The sequence below is a fragment of the Scyliorhinus torazame genome, chromosome 16 (genome assembly GCF_047496885.1).
Source record: "Scyliorhinus torazame isolate Kashiwa2021f chromosome 16, sScyTor2.1, whole genome shotgun sequence".
Lineage (NCBI taxonomy): Eukaryota > Metazoa > Chordata > Chondrichthyes > Carcharhiniformes > Scyliorhinidae > Scyliorhinus > Scyliorhinus torazame.
The window spans coordinates 55,816,256-55,831,458 of NC_092722.1; the positions used below are offsets into that span (position 1 = coordinate 55,816,256).

The 15,203-nt window shown below is 43.8% G+C and overlaps 1 protein-coding gene across 5 annotated transcripts in view; it reads right to left on the bottom strand.

Annotated features, from left to right (window-relative positions):
* Nucleotides 1-15,203, bottom strand: part of nphp4 (nephronophthisis 4) — a 770,918-nt gene that overhangs the window by 663,515 nt on the left and 92,200 nt on the right. For all 5 annotated transcript variants that reach the window (XM_072478481.1, XM_072478484.1, XM_072478483.1 and 2 more), the window contains exon 2: nt 12,124-12,276. In XM_072478481.1, the coding sequence (XP_072334582.1) occupies nt 12,124-12,276 (153 nt within the window). The remainder of the gene's footprint in view (nt 1-12,123; nt 12,277-15,203) is intronic.

Here is a 15,203-nt window from a genome sequence, read left to right on the forward strand (position 1 = left end):
TGAGAGGGGAAAAGCAGCAATGCTCTAGAACCATTATCACCTTCAGGTTCTCCTCCAAGTAACACACTGCCCGACCTAAATATATGGTGCCATTCCTTTCACTGTCACAGGGTCAGTAACCTTGGCAGGAATTTTACAGTCGTTCTTGACAATGGGATGTTTAGGTCCCGCCAACAGTGGCAGGATCAGCAAAGGCTTACCGCCTCTGCTGCTGCGAAACACACCGCAGGGGGTGCAGAAAATCCTGCCCCTTGAGTTCTCACTTTGATCCACCGTGTGGTAGCAAGGACTGCAGTGAGTTAAGGAGAAGGCCAACCACACTCTTCTCAGAGCAATTTACTGGAGATGATCAATGATTAATACCCAAATCCCAAGAACATTTGAAAACCATTTTGCCTTTCGGGAAGTGGGCCGCCAAGTCCCTTCCTTCAAACTTTCTTTATCCCCAAAGAAAATCAACCAAATGATTTTTTAACTATTTACTCATTTGTGGGATGTCAGTGGCTGGGCCAACATTTGTTGCCCTTTAACTGAATGGCTTGGCATTTCAGAGGGCAGTTCTGGAGTCACATGTGGGCCAGACCAGGTAAGGATGGCAGATTTCCTTCTCTAAAGGACATTAATGGACCATATTGGTTTTTACAACAAGTAATGATAGTTTCATGGTTATCGTTACTCAGAATAGCTTTCAATTCCAGATTGTTAATTGAATTCCACCAGCTGCCGTGGGATTTGAACCCCGTGTCTCTGGATTTACTATGAATGATTTTATAGAGTGTCTTTTTAGATCCCATAAAACAGTTAATGTTTACATGCAAAAGCTATAAATTTGCCACAGAAAGCGGTCCAAAGTCAGAATCTTTGCGTGAGACAGTCTCACTGTTCTACTATCAAATTCCAACCAACCTTGTGATATAGTGGATGCTACACAGTAGCACAGTGGGTAGCACTGTTGCTTCACTAGACTAGGGGTGGTCCCGGTGGATTAGAAATTAGCAAATGTGACACCACTGTTTAGAAAAGGAGGTCGGCAGAAACCGGGTAATTATAGGCCAGTTAGCTTAACTTCAGTAGTAGGGAAGATGCTGGAGTCTATCATCAAGGAAGAAATAGCGAGGCATCTGGATGGAAATTGTCCCATTGTACAGACGCAGCATGGGTTCATAAAGGCAGTTCGTGCCTAACTAATTTAGTGGAATTTTCTGAGGACATTACCAGTGCGGTAGACAACTGGGAGCCAATGGATGTGGTAGATCTGGATTTCCAGAAAACCTTTGAAAGGTGCCACACAAAAGGTTGCTGCATAAGATAAAGATGCATGGCATTAAGGGGAAAGTAGTAGCATGGATAGAGGATTGGTTAATTAATAGAAAGCAAAGAGTGGGGATTAATGGGTGTTTCTCTGGATGGCAATCAGTAGCTAGTGGTGACCCTCAGGGATCAGTTGGGCCCACAATTGTTCACAATTTACATAGATGATTTGGCGTTGGGGACCAAGTACAATGGGCGAGATTCTCCACTCCCGTGCCGGTTGGGAGAATCGCCTGGGCCGCCAAAATTTCCCGGGACGCCGGTCCGACGCCCTCCCGCGATTCTCCCAAGCGGCAGGAACGGCCCCGTCGAGTTCCGCGGGCCGCAGGCCGGAGAATCGCCGGAGACACCCAAAATGGCGATTCTCCGGCACCCCCGCTATTCTCAGGCCCGGATGGGCCGAGCGGCCAGGTCAAAACGGCGGGTTCCCCCCGGTGCCGTCCACACCTGGTCGCTGCCGTCAGGAACAGCGCGGGTACGCTGGGGGGGGCGGCCTGCCGGGGGGGGGGGATCCTGCACCGGGGTGTACCTCAAATGTGGCATGGCCCGCGATTGGTGCCCACCGATCGTCGGGCCGTCCTCTCTGAAGGAGGACCTCCTTCCTTCCGCGGCCCCGCAAGATCCGTCCGCCATCTTCTTGCGGGGCGGACTCAGAGAGGACGGCAACCACGCATGCGCGGGTGACGTCAGTCATGCGGCGCTGGCCGCGTCATCTATGCGGCGCCGCCTTTACGCGGCAACAAGGCCTGGCGCGTGTAGATGAAGCAGTCCCGATCCTAGCCTATTGTTGGGGTCTGAATCGGTCGGGATCGGGGCCGTTTCGCGCCGTCGTGAACCTCTACGGCGTTCACGACGGCGTGGGCTCTTCGGTGCGGGAGTGGAGAATCCCGCCCAATGTGTCCAAGTTTGCAGACAACACCAAGATGAGTGGTAAAGCAAAAAGTGCAGAGGACAGTGGAAGTCTGCAGAGGGATTTGAATAGTTTAAGTGAATGGGCTAGGGTCTGGCAGATGGAATACAATATTGACAAATGTGAGGTTATCCATTTTGGTAGGAATAACAGCAAAAAGGATTATTATTTAAATGATAAAATATTAAAACATGCTGCTGTGCAGAGGGACCTGGGTGTCCTAGTGCATGAGTCGCAAAAAGTTGGTTTACAGGTGCAACAGGTGATTAAGAAGGCAAATGGAGTTTTGTCTTTCATTGCTAGAGGGAGGATATGCTGCAACTGTGTACGGTGTTAGTGTGGCCACACCTGGAGTATTGTGTTCAGTTTTGGTCTCCTTACCTGAGAAAGGACGTACTGGCGCTGGAGGGTGTGCAGAGGAGATTCACTAGGTTAATCCCAGAGCTGAAGGGGTTGGATTACGAGGAGAGGTTGTGTAGACTGGGACTGTACACGTCAGAATTTAGAAGGATGGGGGGGGGGATCTTATAGAAACATAAAATTATGAAGGGAATAGATAGGACAGAAGCGGGAAGGTTGTTTCCACTGGCAGGTGAAAGCAGAACTAGGGGGCATAGCCTCAAAATAAGGGGAAGTAGATCTATGACTGAGCTTAGGAGGAATTTCTTCACCCAGAGGATTGTGAATCTATGGAATTGCCTGTCCAGTGAAGCAGTTGAGGCTACTTCATTAAATGTTTTCAAGATAAAGATTGATAGTTATTTGAAGAATAAATGAATAAAGGGTTACGGTGTTCGGGCGGGAAAGTGGAGCTGAGTCCACAAAAGATCAGCCATGATCTCATTGAATGGCGGAGCAGGCTCGAAGGGCCAGATAGCCTACTCCTGCTCCTAGTTCTTATGTTCTTATGTTCACAGCTCCAGGGTCCCAGGTTCGATTCCTGGCTTGGGTCACTGTCTGAGTGGAGTCTGCACGTTCTCCCTGTGTCTGCGTGGGTTTCCTCCGAGTGCTCCATTTTCTCCCACAAGTCCCAAAAGACATGCTGTTAGGTAATTTGGACATTCTGAATTCTCTGTGTGTGTAGCCGAACAGGCAGCGGAAATGTGGCAACCAGGGGACTTTCACAGTAACTTCATTGCAGTGTTAATGTAAGCCTACTTGTGACAATAAATATTATTATTATTACTATGCAGCAATGAGCTGAGCTTTCTACACTAAGCTGTATGCTACAGAGAGTTAATCTGTCCTGTATTCCTCCAGCTGGTGTAGGATTGAGTTTTCTGGTCTTCTTTCCTGGAATGTTGGTGGTGAAGACGCACAACTGCTCCTAGCTTACTCTTATCAAACTCATACATGTACACCGTGGATTAGTCAATCAACTTTTAGTGAGGATATTTAATGTAGTACTCCTTTGCCTGCACTACTATCTGGAGAGGCACAGTTTGCCTTGTAGTACCACGTATCTGCTATGGTTTGTTTCTTTCACTAAGCAGCCAAGTAGTTAAGCGATGGCTTGAGGCTTCAAAAATCTGACCATAACTATGTTTTCACATCAGCAGGATGGGCAGCATCTATGGGGATAGAAAGAGAGTACACATTCTGATGATGGATTATCATCTCGGTTTCTCTCTCTAGGTCTGTCTGTCCTGTTGAATATTTCCAGCATTTTCTGCTTTTATTTCAGGCTTTCAGCATCCGCACTGTTTTGCTTTCATATCAAAGCACCAAGTCGCTTGTTTGTACAATTTCACCCGTATTTACAATTTCACCCGTATTGCCAAAAGTGGATTCAATTAAGAAATTTTCCATCATGCTCAGAAGGTCAAGGCAATGCTCTCACAAACACAGGGAAAATACCCCACCCCCTCAAATCAATAGTTTTCTTTTCAAATCTCCCTCTTATTCATTACCTGGCAAAAACACAGATTAATATTCAGCATAGTTGCACATATACTAAAGACAGATGATACCAAGTAGGAGGAATCGACTCATAAATTACAGATTGAGTTTGTCAAAATACGTAAACGGTGAGAATAACGGCAAACAATATTTAATACACATAGGAAGGAAAAATTCATGGCAGACAAACTCCATGAATGCTGGTGACGTATTTGGAGTTGAAGTTAAAAGACATCTCGGGGTCATAGTAGATCTGATGCTCAGCACCTTTAACCAATGCAGAGCAACAATCAACTAAGCCAAAAACACCTGAGCTACATAGCAGAAACAATGGAACATATATCAGAGGAAGTTGCAATCAAACTGGTACAGGGCTCGAGTCAAAACGCATCTGAAAATTGAACCAGTTCTGGTCACTGAAAAACACCAGGAGACATGGTCAAGTACTAGAAGTAGTGCAGAAAATAGCAATGAAACTCAGCGCTAATGTCAAAGAGATCCTTTTTGGGGAAAGACTAAAGAAACCTGAGCTTTTCAGCCTGAAAAGGAAGCATCAGAGAGGTGAGATCCTGAATCCTGCTGATGATAGAGGGGGGAACCAGAACATTGCTTTAAATTAAATAGGAGATCTCAGGGCGTGAAAACAGTAAAATCCACTGAGAAGTGTTGAATACAGTGACAGTCTCTAAAATCTTGGAGAAACACAGAGATAAAGAGTAACGACTGAACTTGAAACAAATACTGCACTATAAAATTCACATTCAGGAAATTATCAGTGAAGGAATACATGTAAAAGAAATGTTGCAATTATCGCACAGGCTGCTGAGTCGTCGGGCTCAATCTGAAAACACTGGAAACAAAAATAAATTGTTTCAGCAAATTTAATTAATGAACTGAGCAACCTTTCGGAATAATACATAAGCTCTTCTGTTTCATTCTTCACGTTTGGTTAAACTAAATGTCATATAATCAGTTGTTGATAACCAAAGAACATGGGGAAACATACATTTTGCATCATTGGTTCCCAATTCCACAGCGCTGCTTTTATAGCAGAAGTGTCTCAAGTAATCCTGACAGCCTTTGCAAATAGTCCTACGCATTCTTACTATTAAGCTTGAATTTGACCTCTTGCTTTGCTAAACTGACCTATTGTCATGGTACATTGCATGTTAGTGGTGATGTTTTCATAAACATTGAGGGAACTAAATGTTAATATCTCCAAATTTCCAGATGACACAAAGCTAGGAGGGAGGGTGAGCTGTGAGGAGGATGCAGAGATCCTTCAGTGTGATTTGGACAAGTTGAGTGAATGGACAAATGAATGGCAGATGCAGTATCATTTGGGTAAATGTGAGGTTATCTACTTTGGTGGCAAAAACAGGAAGGCAGATTATTATCGAAATGGCCATAAATTAGGAGAGGGAAATGTGCAATGAGATCTGGGTGTCTTCGGACACCAGTCGCTGAAGGTACGCATAGAGGCGTTGAAGAAGGCAAATGATATATTGGCCTTCATAGTGTCATAGTTTTTGGGGGTGGAAAATGTTACACGTAGTACTTTACGGACAGAAACAAAAAGCAGACTGTTAGATTTGGCAACAACATTCCAGTTAACATTACCTGACAAAATGCGAAAAGCTGAGGTAATTATGGCGGTGGTTAAGCATTTAAAGTTGCCTGAGATAGAGTTTGACTCATTGGAAATGACAAAAATTCAGTTGCAAATTAAACAAATGGAACGTGAGAAAGAATTAAAGCGGCTGGAATACGAGAGTGAGCGAGAGGAAAGAGAAAGAGAGAGAGAGAGAGAGAGAGGAAAAAGAAAGAGAAAGAGAGAGAGAGGAAAAAGAAAAGGAGAGAGAAGAAAGGAGAAAAGAAAGAATAGCCCTAGCAGAACAAAAAGAAAAAGAAAGGGAGATTTTTCCGGATTGTGTAGTAACAAGGTCGCAAAGTCACAGGTTAAGACAAGAGGAGAAATCAAAGAGTGAAGATGAAGTTGAAGTGCAGTTATCAGAAACGATTTTTGATCAGATGGTTGAAAAAGAACAAGAACAGGTGGAGGATAAGGCGGATATTTTTAGTTCAGGAAAATTGTCGGAGTTACAACAGAAAGATGTAGAAATAAAACGGATATATCAGAAAGCATATATGGAAGAGGAATCTGAGAGTATATCAGAGTGTTATTACCGTAAAAATGATGTCTTGATGAGAAAATGGAGACCTGTACATATGCAGGTGGATGAAAAGTGGGCAGATGTTCATCAAGTAGTATTGCCGGTAGGGTATAGAAAGGAGGTGTTGCGAGTTGCACATGAGGTACCAGTGGGAGGTCATTTGGGAATAAGGATAACTCAAGCTAAAATCCAGAAACATTTTTATTGGCCTGGGCTACATAAAGATGTAGTTAAATTTTGTCAATCATGTCACACATGTCAAGTGATAGGGAAACCTCAAGCAGTGATAAAACCAGCACCCTTAATACCCATTCCAGTATTTGAGGAACGTTTTACAATGGTCTTAATCGATTGTGTAGGACCGCTTCCTAAAACAAAAAGAGGGAATCAACATCTTTTGACTGTAATGGATGTGTCTACTAGGTTTCCAGAGGCCATTCCAGTACATAATATTACAGCTAAAAGGATTGTGGAGGAGTTACTTAAATTCTTTACTAGATATGGACTACCCACAGAAATTCAATCGGATCAAGGAACAAATTTTAGTTCAAAGTTATTCAAAGAAATTATGGATAGCTTAGGAATAAAACAATTTAAATCAACTGCGTACCATCCAGAATCGCAGGGAGCGTTAGAAAGGTGGCAGCAGACATTAAAGACAATGTTGAGTGCGTATTGTCAAGATTATCTAGAGGATTGAGATAAAGGAATCCCATTCGTATTGTTTGCAATTAGGGATGCACCTAATGAATCAACCAAATTTAGTCCTTTTGAACTAATTTTTGGTCATGAGGTAAGAGGACCACTTAAATTGATTAAGGAAAAATTGGTGGGTGAGAAATCGGAAATTACACTATTGGATTACGTGTCAAATTTTAGGGAACGATTAAATAGAGCAGGTGAATTGGCTAGACAACATTTGAAAGTTGCACAAAATGTGATGAAACTGGTAGCGGACAAGAAATCCATAGTTCGTAGTTTTGCCAGTGGGGATAAAGTTTTAGTGTTGTTACCAGTGGTAGGTGAGCCTTTAAAAGCTAGGTTTTGTGGACCGTATCAGATTGAAAGGAAAGTAAGTGAGGTGAATTATGTGGTAAAAACACCAGATAGAAGGAAGACTCACCGAGTGTGTCATGTGAATATGCTTAATAGGTACTTTGAAAGGGAAGGAGAGAAAAAGGAGGTTTTAATGATTCTACCTCAAAGTGACGAACCAAATCCAGATGACTGTGAATTTGACATACCTCAAATTAAATTGGAAAATGAGGATGTTCTCAAAAATTGGGATGAATTGTTAAGTTACCTTCCAGAGGAAAAATGAACTGACCTCAAAGAGTTATTGATATCACATGGGCAAGTTTGCAGAGATAAATTGGGAAGTACTAAAACGGTTACACATGATTTAGATGTGGGAAATGCTGTTCCTATCAAACAACATCCATATAGACTTAATCCTTTAAAATTGGCACAGGTTAACAGAGAGATTGAGATTATGCTGAAGAATGGCATAATTGAAGTGGGTTGCAGCCAATGGAGCTCACCCATAGTGATGGTACCTAAACCAGACGGTACCCAACGGTTGTGTGTGGACAATCGAAAAGGTGAATGCAGTTACAAGCACGGACTCTTATCCTGTCCCACCATTGAAGGATTGCATGGAGAAAGTGAGACAATCTGCTTTTATTTCCAATTTCCAAACATGGAAAGAACATTTAAACCATCGTATGGAGTTCTTCGATCGACTTCAGGAGGCAGGTTTGGTGATGAACCTAGCCGAAAGTTAATTTGGAGAAGCCTGAATCACTTTCTTTGTGGAGTTTCCGTTATCCTCAAGACGAAGGGAAATAATGCGATTTCTTGGCATGAGTGGATTTGATTGAACGGTTGTGCAAATTTTTTGTGGCGTGATTACTCCACTGATGGACTTGCTAAAGAAACCTAAAAAATGTCAATGGACAGCGGACTTTCAACAGGCATTTGACTGCCTGAAAGCTGTGATCACCAATGCTCCTGTATTGGAGAATTGCAAGGGACTCTGTGGTCAGATTGAACTAAAGTGTCTGATTCTAAAGAGAAATGCCGAGGAGTAGAGGAATGGATGGATCGTGCAGAGACTTTGTTCAAAGAGACTGTCAATCGAGAAGGATTTCGGTTGGAGGAAGAAGAGCAAAGAAAAATGGACTATATTATTATACCTGTTTGCATGTGTTGTTTTTTATAAAACGAAAAGGTATATTTACTGTGTACATTTCTTAGTGGATGGTGCAAAAGTGAAAAATGAAACCACCTTGAAGTTGATGGTTTATTTTTTTTCTTGGGGGGGAGGTGTCATGTGAGAGTACCTTCAAGACATGGATGTTTAAGCAATGTACCTTTAAGAAAACAGTGATGTCAGAGTGTGGGTGGAGTTGAGGTCAGGTCAGCCATTTTGCAGTTTTGTTTTGCAGTTTGAAAAGAGCTGGGTGTGTGTCTGTGTTTTGCAGTGAGCTGGATCTCTGCCATGAAAGACTATCTCTGGATCATTTGGGTGATTTAAACTTATAATAGTGAAGCCTTTAACCTGGTGTGATTTTGTTTAAAGGTGTTAAGTCTCTTGGAAGTTTGAAGGAACCTTTTAAGGAATTATTTACTGTTGCAATATTTTCTGAGTTATCTTTGAAGTAAGGGGTGTTAAGAGATCCAATGTTTATTTAAGATGTTAAATTGAGTTCATGGAATAAACAGTGTTTTGTGTTTAAAAACCCACGTGTCCATAATTGTAATCCCACACCTAGGGAAAAAGCCATGTGCTAGGAAAAGCAACAAATCTATTAAAGGGAGAGGTTGGTTGAACTCCATGATACGTTTTGGGGTTTAGAAAACGCCTCGCCCATAACAATAGTGAGAGGATTCGCGTACAGGAGCAGGAATGTCTTGCTGCAATTATACAGGGCCTTGGTGCGGCCACACCTGGAATTGTGCAATTTTGATCTCCTTATCTGAGGAAGGATGTTCTATAGAGGGAGTGCAGAGAAGGTTTATCAGACTGTTTCCTGGGTTGGCAGAACTGACGTATGAGGAGAGATTCTGTTGGTTAGGATTGTATTCGCTGGAGTTCAGAAGAATGAGGGGGGGATCTCATATAATCCTATAAAATGGTAACAGGATTAGCACGGTAGTTGCAAGAAGTAAGTTCCCAATGGTGGAGGAGTCCAGAACCAGAGGCCACAGTCCGAGGGTACCGGGTAGACTATTTAGGACTGAGATGAGGAGAAATTCCTTGTCCCAGAGAGTGGTGAGCCTGCGGAATTCACTACCAGACAGAAGTTGAGGCCAAGACATGATTAAGTCTTCAAGAAGCAGGTAGACACAGCACTTGGGACAAAGAGGATCTAAGGATATGGGGGGGAATTAGGATAATAAGCTGGATGATCAGCCACAATCATAATAAATGGCGGAGTAGGCTCGAAGGTCCGAATGGCCGCCTTCCGCTCCTATTTTCTATGTTTCTGTGTCTATGTTTGAAGACTGAGTGTCATTTCTGGCTACTGTGCGTTCATTTATGTGACAAGTGTCACTTATTCCACTTTTGGCCATCCACTGTCGACGTAATACACAGCCAGTAAACAACAACAACTTGCATTTATATTGTGTAAAATATGCCAAGGCAAATCACAGGAACATCAGCAGGGAACACTTGACAAAAAGGTGGGCAGTTTTGGCAACCCAATCTGAATTACTGGGGTAAAATCTATTTGTGCCAACTCTGAAGCCTCGATGGCCAGGACTGAGTGGGCAGGGAGGCTGGTTTTAAACTATGCAAAATGTGACTCCAGCTCCCCGTGCATGCACCCTGTGCCTTTTTACCCCAATGGATATAGGGGACATCAAAGTGTCCTGTCTTTGAGAGTCAGGGCACTTAGTTAACATATTTAACTCCAGCTTCCACAGTGCAACTGGGACTCCGATTTAAAATGCAGCACTGCTGCAGGAGTACCCAGTGGTACGAAAACTGGCACCGAAAGGGAGACAGGAACTGTTGACTGTACACATTAAGTAGCTCTTTCAATAATCTTGAACCCAGCTCATAGACCAGAGTTTAGGTCATCAGCAGAAAATGATGAGGGGGCCCATCTCATGTTTAGTGTTAATAAGACACCTGACTGGGAGGGCTGATGAATTTCAGTGTGGCATCTTTGCCCATATGTTTTGGGGCTAGCAATTCTGGCCAAAGAGCCTTCGAAAGTAGCTGTAGTTGTGACTTTCTCAACCACAATCAATCGTTCAGTGATCAATTGCCATTATAGTCCCCACAATCGACGAGGATCTGGTCATGACAAGCAAATATGCCTCATCATGCATTTGTGCTGAATGTTGGGGGTCACGGGAGAGAAATTGGATTTCAACAGATGATATTAGGAACAACTGGGAGGTAAACAAAATTGAGGTGAAGGTAAGCCACACAAAGAGCTATCTAGATAAAAATTACTAGCATGAATCCAGGAGCATACTAAAGACTAATCAGGTCAACGCAAGGAGGGCCATATTGGATAATCCTTGTCTTTTCACTTAAGTGGCAGGCACATGAGCCCAGGAGACAGAGATTACTCTGGACAATAATCATAATGAATATAAAATACAGCATAAACTGTGCTCAGGAGATAAGTATCTCTATATTACGAGCCACAGCCTCATCCAGGATTTATCTGTGAACTAATCCCTTGAACATTCACAGTGGCCCTTTTCAGCAAGATCACTTGAGTCTCAAATGTTTCTTAGTGTCCACTATTTTTATGCAGCTCAGTACATGATTAACATTACGGTAGTATCCAAGTCGAACTTCCTCACTTTGTGTATGTGTACAGTGGCTCAAGCTGCTCGTTATTTTTCAAGCATTTCACACGCTTGAGTGGATAGAATAGTCTTAATAGTCAGCACTTCACAAAGCCTGTCCACTTACAAGGCATAAGGCAGGAGTGTGATGGAATACTCCCCACTTGTCTGGATGAGTGCAACTCCAACAACACTCAAGAAGCTCGGCACCATACAGGACAAGGCAGCCTGCTTGATTGGCACCCCTTCCACAAACATTCACTTTCTCCACCACTTACGCACAGTAGCAGCAGTGTGTACCATCTACAAAATGCACTGCAAGAACTCACCAAGGCTCCTTAGGCAGCACCTTCCAAACAGATGACCATTACCATCTATAAGGACAAGGGCAGCAGATACCTGGGAACACCACCACCTGGAAATTCTCCTCCAAGTCACTCACCATCTTGACTTGTAAATATGTTACCATTCCCTCACTGTCACTGGGTCAAAATCCTGGAACTCACTCCCGAACAGTACTGTGGGTGTACCTACACAATATGGACTGATGCGGTTCAAGAAGGTAGCTCACCACCACCTTCCCAAGGACAATTAAGGGTGGGTAACAAATGCTGGCCTAGCCAGCGAAGCCCACATCCTGCAAAAATGAACTTTTAAAAAAGATATCTGCAGGAGGGGGAACAAATAAGAAATGTTCATCTGAGATCCTGGATTAAAATAGATTGGTGGGCCAGAGTAGAGGGAACTTCACTCTGCCTCCGAGAGAGTCATGTTTGGCTTGAGAAGAATTCCACCCTTCAAACTGATAACGTTACCTTGACACGCCAAAGAAAAATCATTTTGGAAACAATCTCCCATGTGTGATCCAGCTAGGTTGAGCTCAGACAGTACACAAAATTGGCCATGGCAGAAATGTACCTTCAACCTATCTTCAGTAAATCAGAGCAGCTACGATGTCAACCATAATACAAGGTGAGCAAAACCTCTGGGAATGATATTCATGGAATGCTTTCCTACCTGATTGAAGAGCACTTTGGCTGGCTGGCCATGGACATGATTTATGGGCTGGCGAGAACTCTTCCAGGTTCTGCCAAAGAAATGGGAGTATGTGGTATCAAAGAGGGTGAGTCTCAGCTGACACTGGACATTCGCCACTCCCTCCATTAAACTCTGGAAGAGAAAACAAAAGAGATGAATATAATTGCAATCAGATGTATTAATGCAGTTAAAATTCATGTCAAGATTTAAAGACGATGGTAGCATAGTGCTTATGTTACTGGAACTCGAGATCCAGAGGCCTGAACAGGAGTTCAAATCCCACCAGCGCAGCTGAGGAAATTAAATACAATGAATTAAATAAATCTGGAATAAAAAAAACTAGTTTGAGGTAATGGTGACCATAAAAACTACTGCATTGATGCAATAAGCCCAACTGATTCACTAATGTACTTGAGGGGAGGAAATGTGCCACCTTCACCCGATTCGGTCTGTATCTGACTCCAGATCTACAACAATGTGCTCGACTCTTAACTGCCTTTGGATGGCCCAGCAATCCACTCAAGTCAAGGACAATTCGGGATGGGCAACAAACGGTGGCTTTGCCAGCGGCATCTATGTCCCATTCCATCAGTGAATTTAAAAATAATTCATTCCAGCTCAGCAGGTTTCAATTATCAAAATATGGCACAAAGCTGGAAAAAAAACACTCTGCTGCACTTCATTCCAGATTCAAGCAGCTGTGATTTCTCCAAATCATTGCACAGATTTGGAGAAATCACAGCATCGGACAATCAGCTCGTCAGGATAAACACAAGAGGGCCCAGCACAGTTCCCCTGGAGCACACCAATAACTCATCCTTTTACATTGTACAAGATTCACCTGTATTTCAGCCTGTGACAACAGTCCAAATCTTAAGTTAAATGTCACTCGATCCGCAGGCGTCAAGGTTATTTTAAAACCATCAAAACTAATAACTGATTTATCTTTCAAAACATTTGTAAACCAGTACAGCAAAAGCTTACACACAGGGTCAGTAGAAATCATCAGAACATTTTGGTAAATTCTGCAATCAATTGGGTGAAAACTGAAGAGACATTGCTGAAGTCACAATTCCCAATGTATCTGGAATGTGCTCTCTAATCTATAAATCTGATGATCAACTATTAATACCTGTGAGAGAATTAAATCAACTGCCTTGTTTGTTAAGCAAGTTGCATGTTCATCAGACAAAATGTTCCAGTCTTATTTTATTCACTGTAGGAATTAAATATCCTCATTAAGTTTCTGAGCCAACAGACTGACATTGCCTTTGGTTATATTTCGTCACACAGGGGTGAGCAAAGAGTAGGCAAGGCTCTTCTCCAGTGAGAAGTAAAAATCAATCTATCAAACAAGATGGGGACAAACTAGCAGCTAAATAAATCTGGGCAGGTTTTGCATAACTCAAAGTGGCCTGTTTTACTTCACTGATAGATGCAACAGTCGGTTTGTTATTTTCTCAGTGAGGGAAACAAAGGGCAGGATTCAATGGCCTCGTTGCACTTATGCGAGAGCGCCATAAAGCTGAATAGCGGTAGAGGCCAGGGAACCGCGCCAGGCACCAGACCATTTGCAATGAAACAGGCCCACTCCCACAGGCGAAATAGGGATCCCGCCATAGTGTGACGACAAACCAATAATCGCCACTTAAGCCCTATTTCCATACAATAGGGGGGCGGTGGAGCAACTGGAGGGGCATGGTGGGAAATCAGAGCTGGAGGGGTGGGTTCTGCTGGGGGGGGGGCAACCGTGCAGGGGTCTTCCATGTCAACCCCTGGTAACCTTTCCAGGAGCAACCCTAGTCCCTCCCTGTCTGCCCCACTGGCTGGATTGGATTTGTTTATTGTCACATGTACCGAGGTACAGTGTAAAGTATTGTTCTGCATGCAGCTCAGACAGATCATTCCGTACATGAAAAGAAAAGACATAATAGGGCAAATATAAAATACATAATGCAAATACATACACACAGACATCGGGTGAAGCATACAGGAGCGTAGTACTACTCAGTAGAGAAGATGTGTGGAGAGATCAGTTCAGTACATAAGAGGGTTGTTTAGGAGTCTGGTAACAGCGGGGAAGAAGTTGTTTTTGAATCTGTTAATGTGTGTTCTCTGACTTTTGTATCTTCCGCCCGATGGACGAAGTTGGAAGGGTGAGTAAGCCGGATGGGAGGGGTCTTTGATTATGCTGCCCACTTTCCCAAGGCAGCAGGAGTTGTGGGCAAAGTCAATGGGTGGGAGGCGAGTTTGTGTGATGGACTGGATGGTGTTCACGACTCTCTGTAGGTTCTTACGGTCTTGGGCCGAGCAGTTGCCATACCATGCAGCCATGTAGGATGCTTTCTATGGTACACCTGTAAATGTTGGTAAGAGTCAATGTAGATATGCCAAATTTCCTTAATTTCCTAAGGAAATACAAGTACTGGGTCACATCCCCCAGCAAGTCGGACAGTCTACCGAGGTCCCTGGCCAGGGCGATCACCAACTGAGCCAAGCCTTAGACACCTACACTCATGCTGCCGAGATCATGCGCCAGGCTCTCCACTGCAGTCACCACTCCAGCAGTGTTGGCCTCAGTGTATTGCATTGTCGGCGCTATATCCTGCACCCTTAGCTTCTGGGACTCTTCTAATCGGCTATGGACCTGCTGGAGGGTCACTTACATCTCCCTCAGAATATCATGGCCGCACCCTAACGTCTGGATCAGCTCCAGGTAAACCTGTTCCAGAGGCTCAGCATCAGGCTGAGTCCTGGGATTTAGCAGACCTCCGGCTGTTGTCTCACTTGGGCGTTACTGCTTCCTTCCGATGTGCATCTGCAACTGTGTGGTGCTCACCAGAATATGCCCCAGAAGCTTGACCACTAACGTTGCCCACCAAGGTGCGTGTATCTGCACTGTTGGAGGGTGGGGATGACAGCTGTGACGCATCGGTGGTAGCATCCTCGGAGCTCTCCTCCAAGGTGTTCTCATGTGAGGCAGGGGGGAACCACCCCGAATGGGTCGGTGTCGTCAGCTGGTGGTCCTGTGGGATAATGAACACATGATGAGTGGGAGG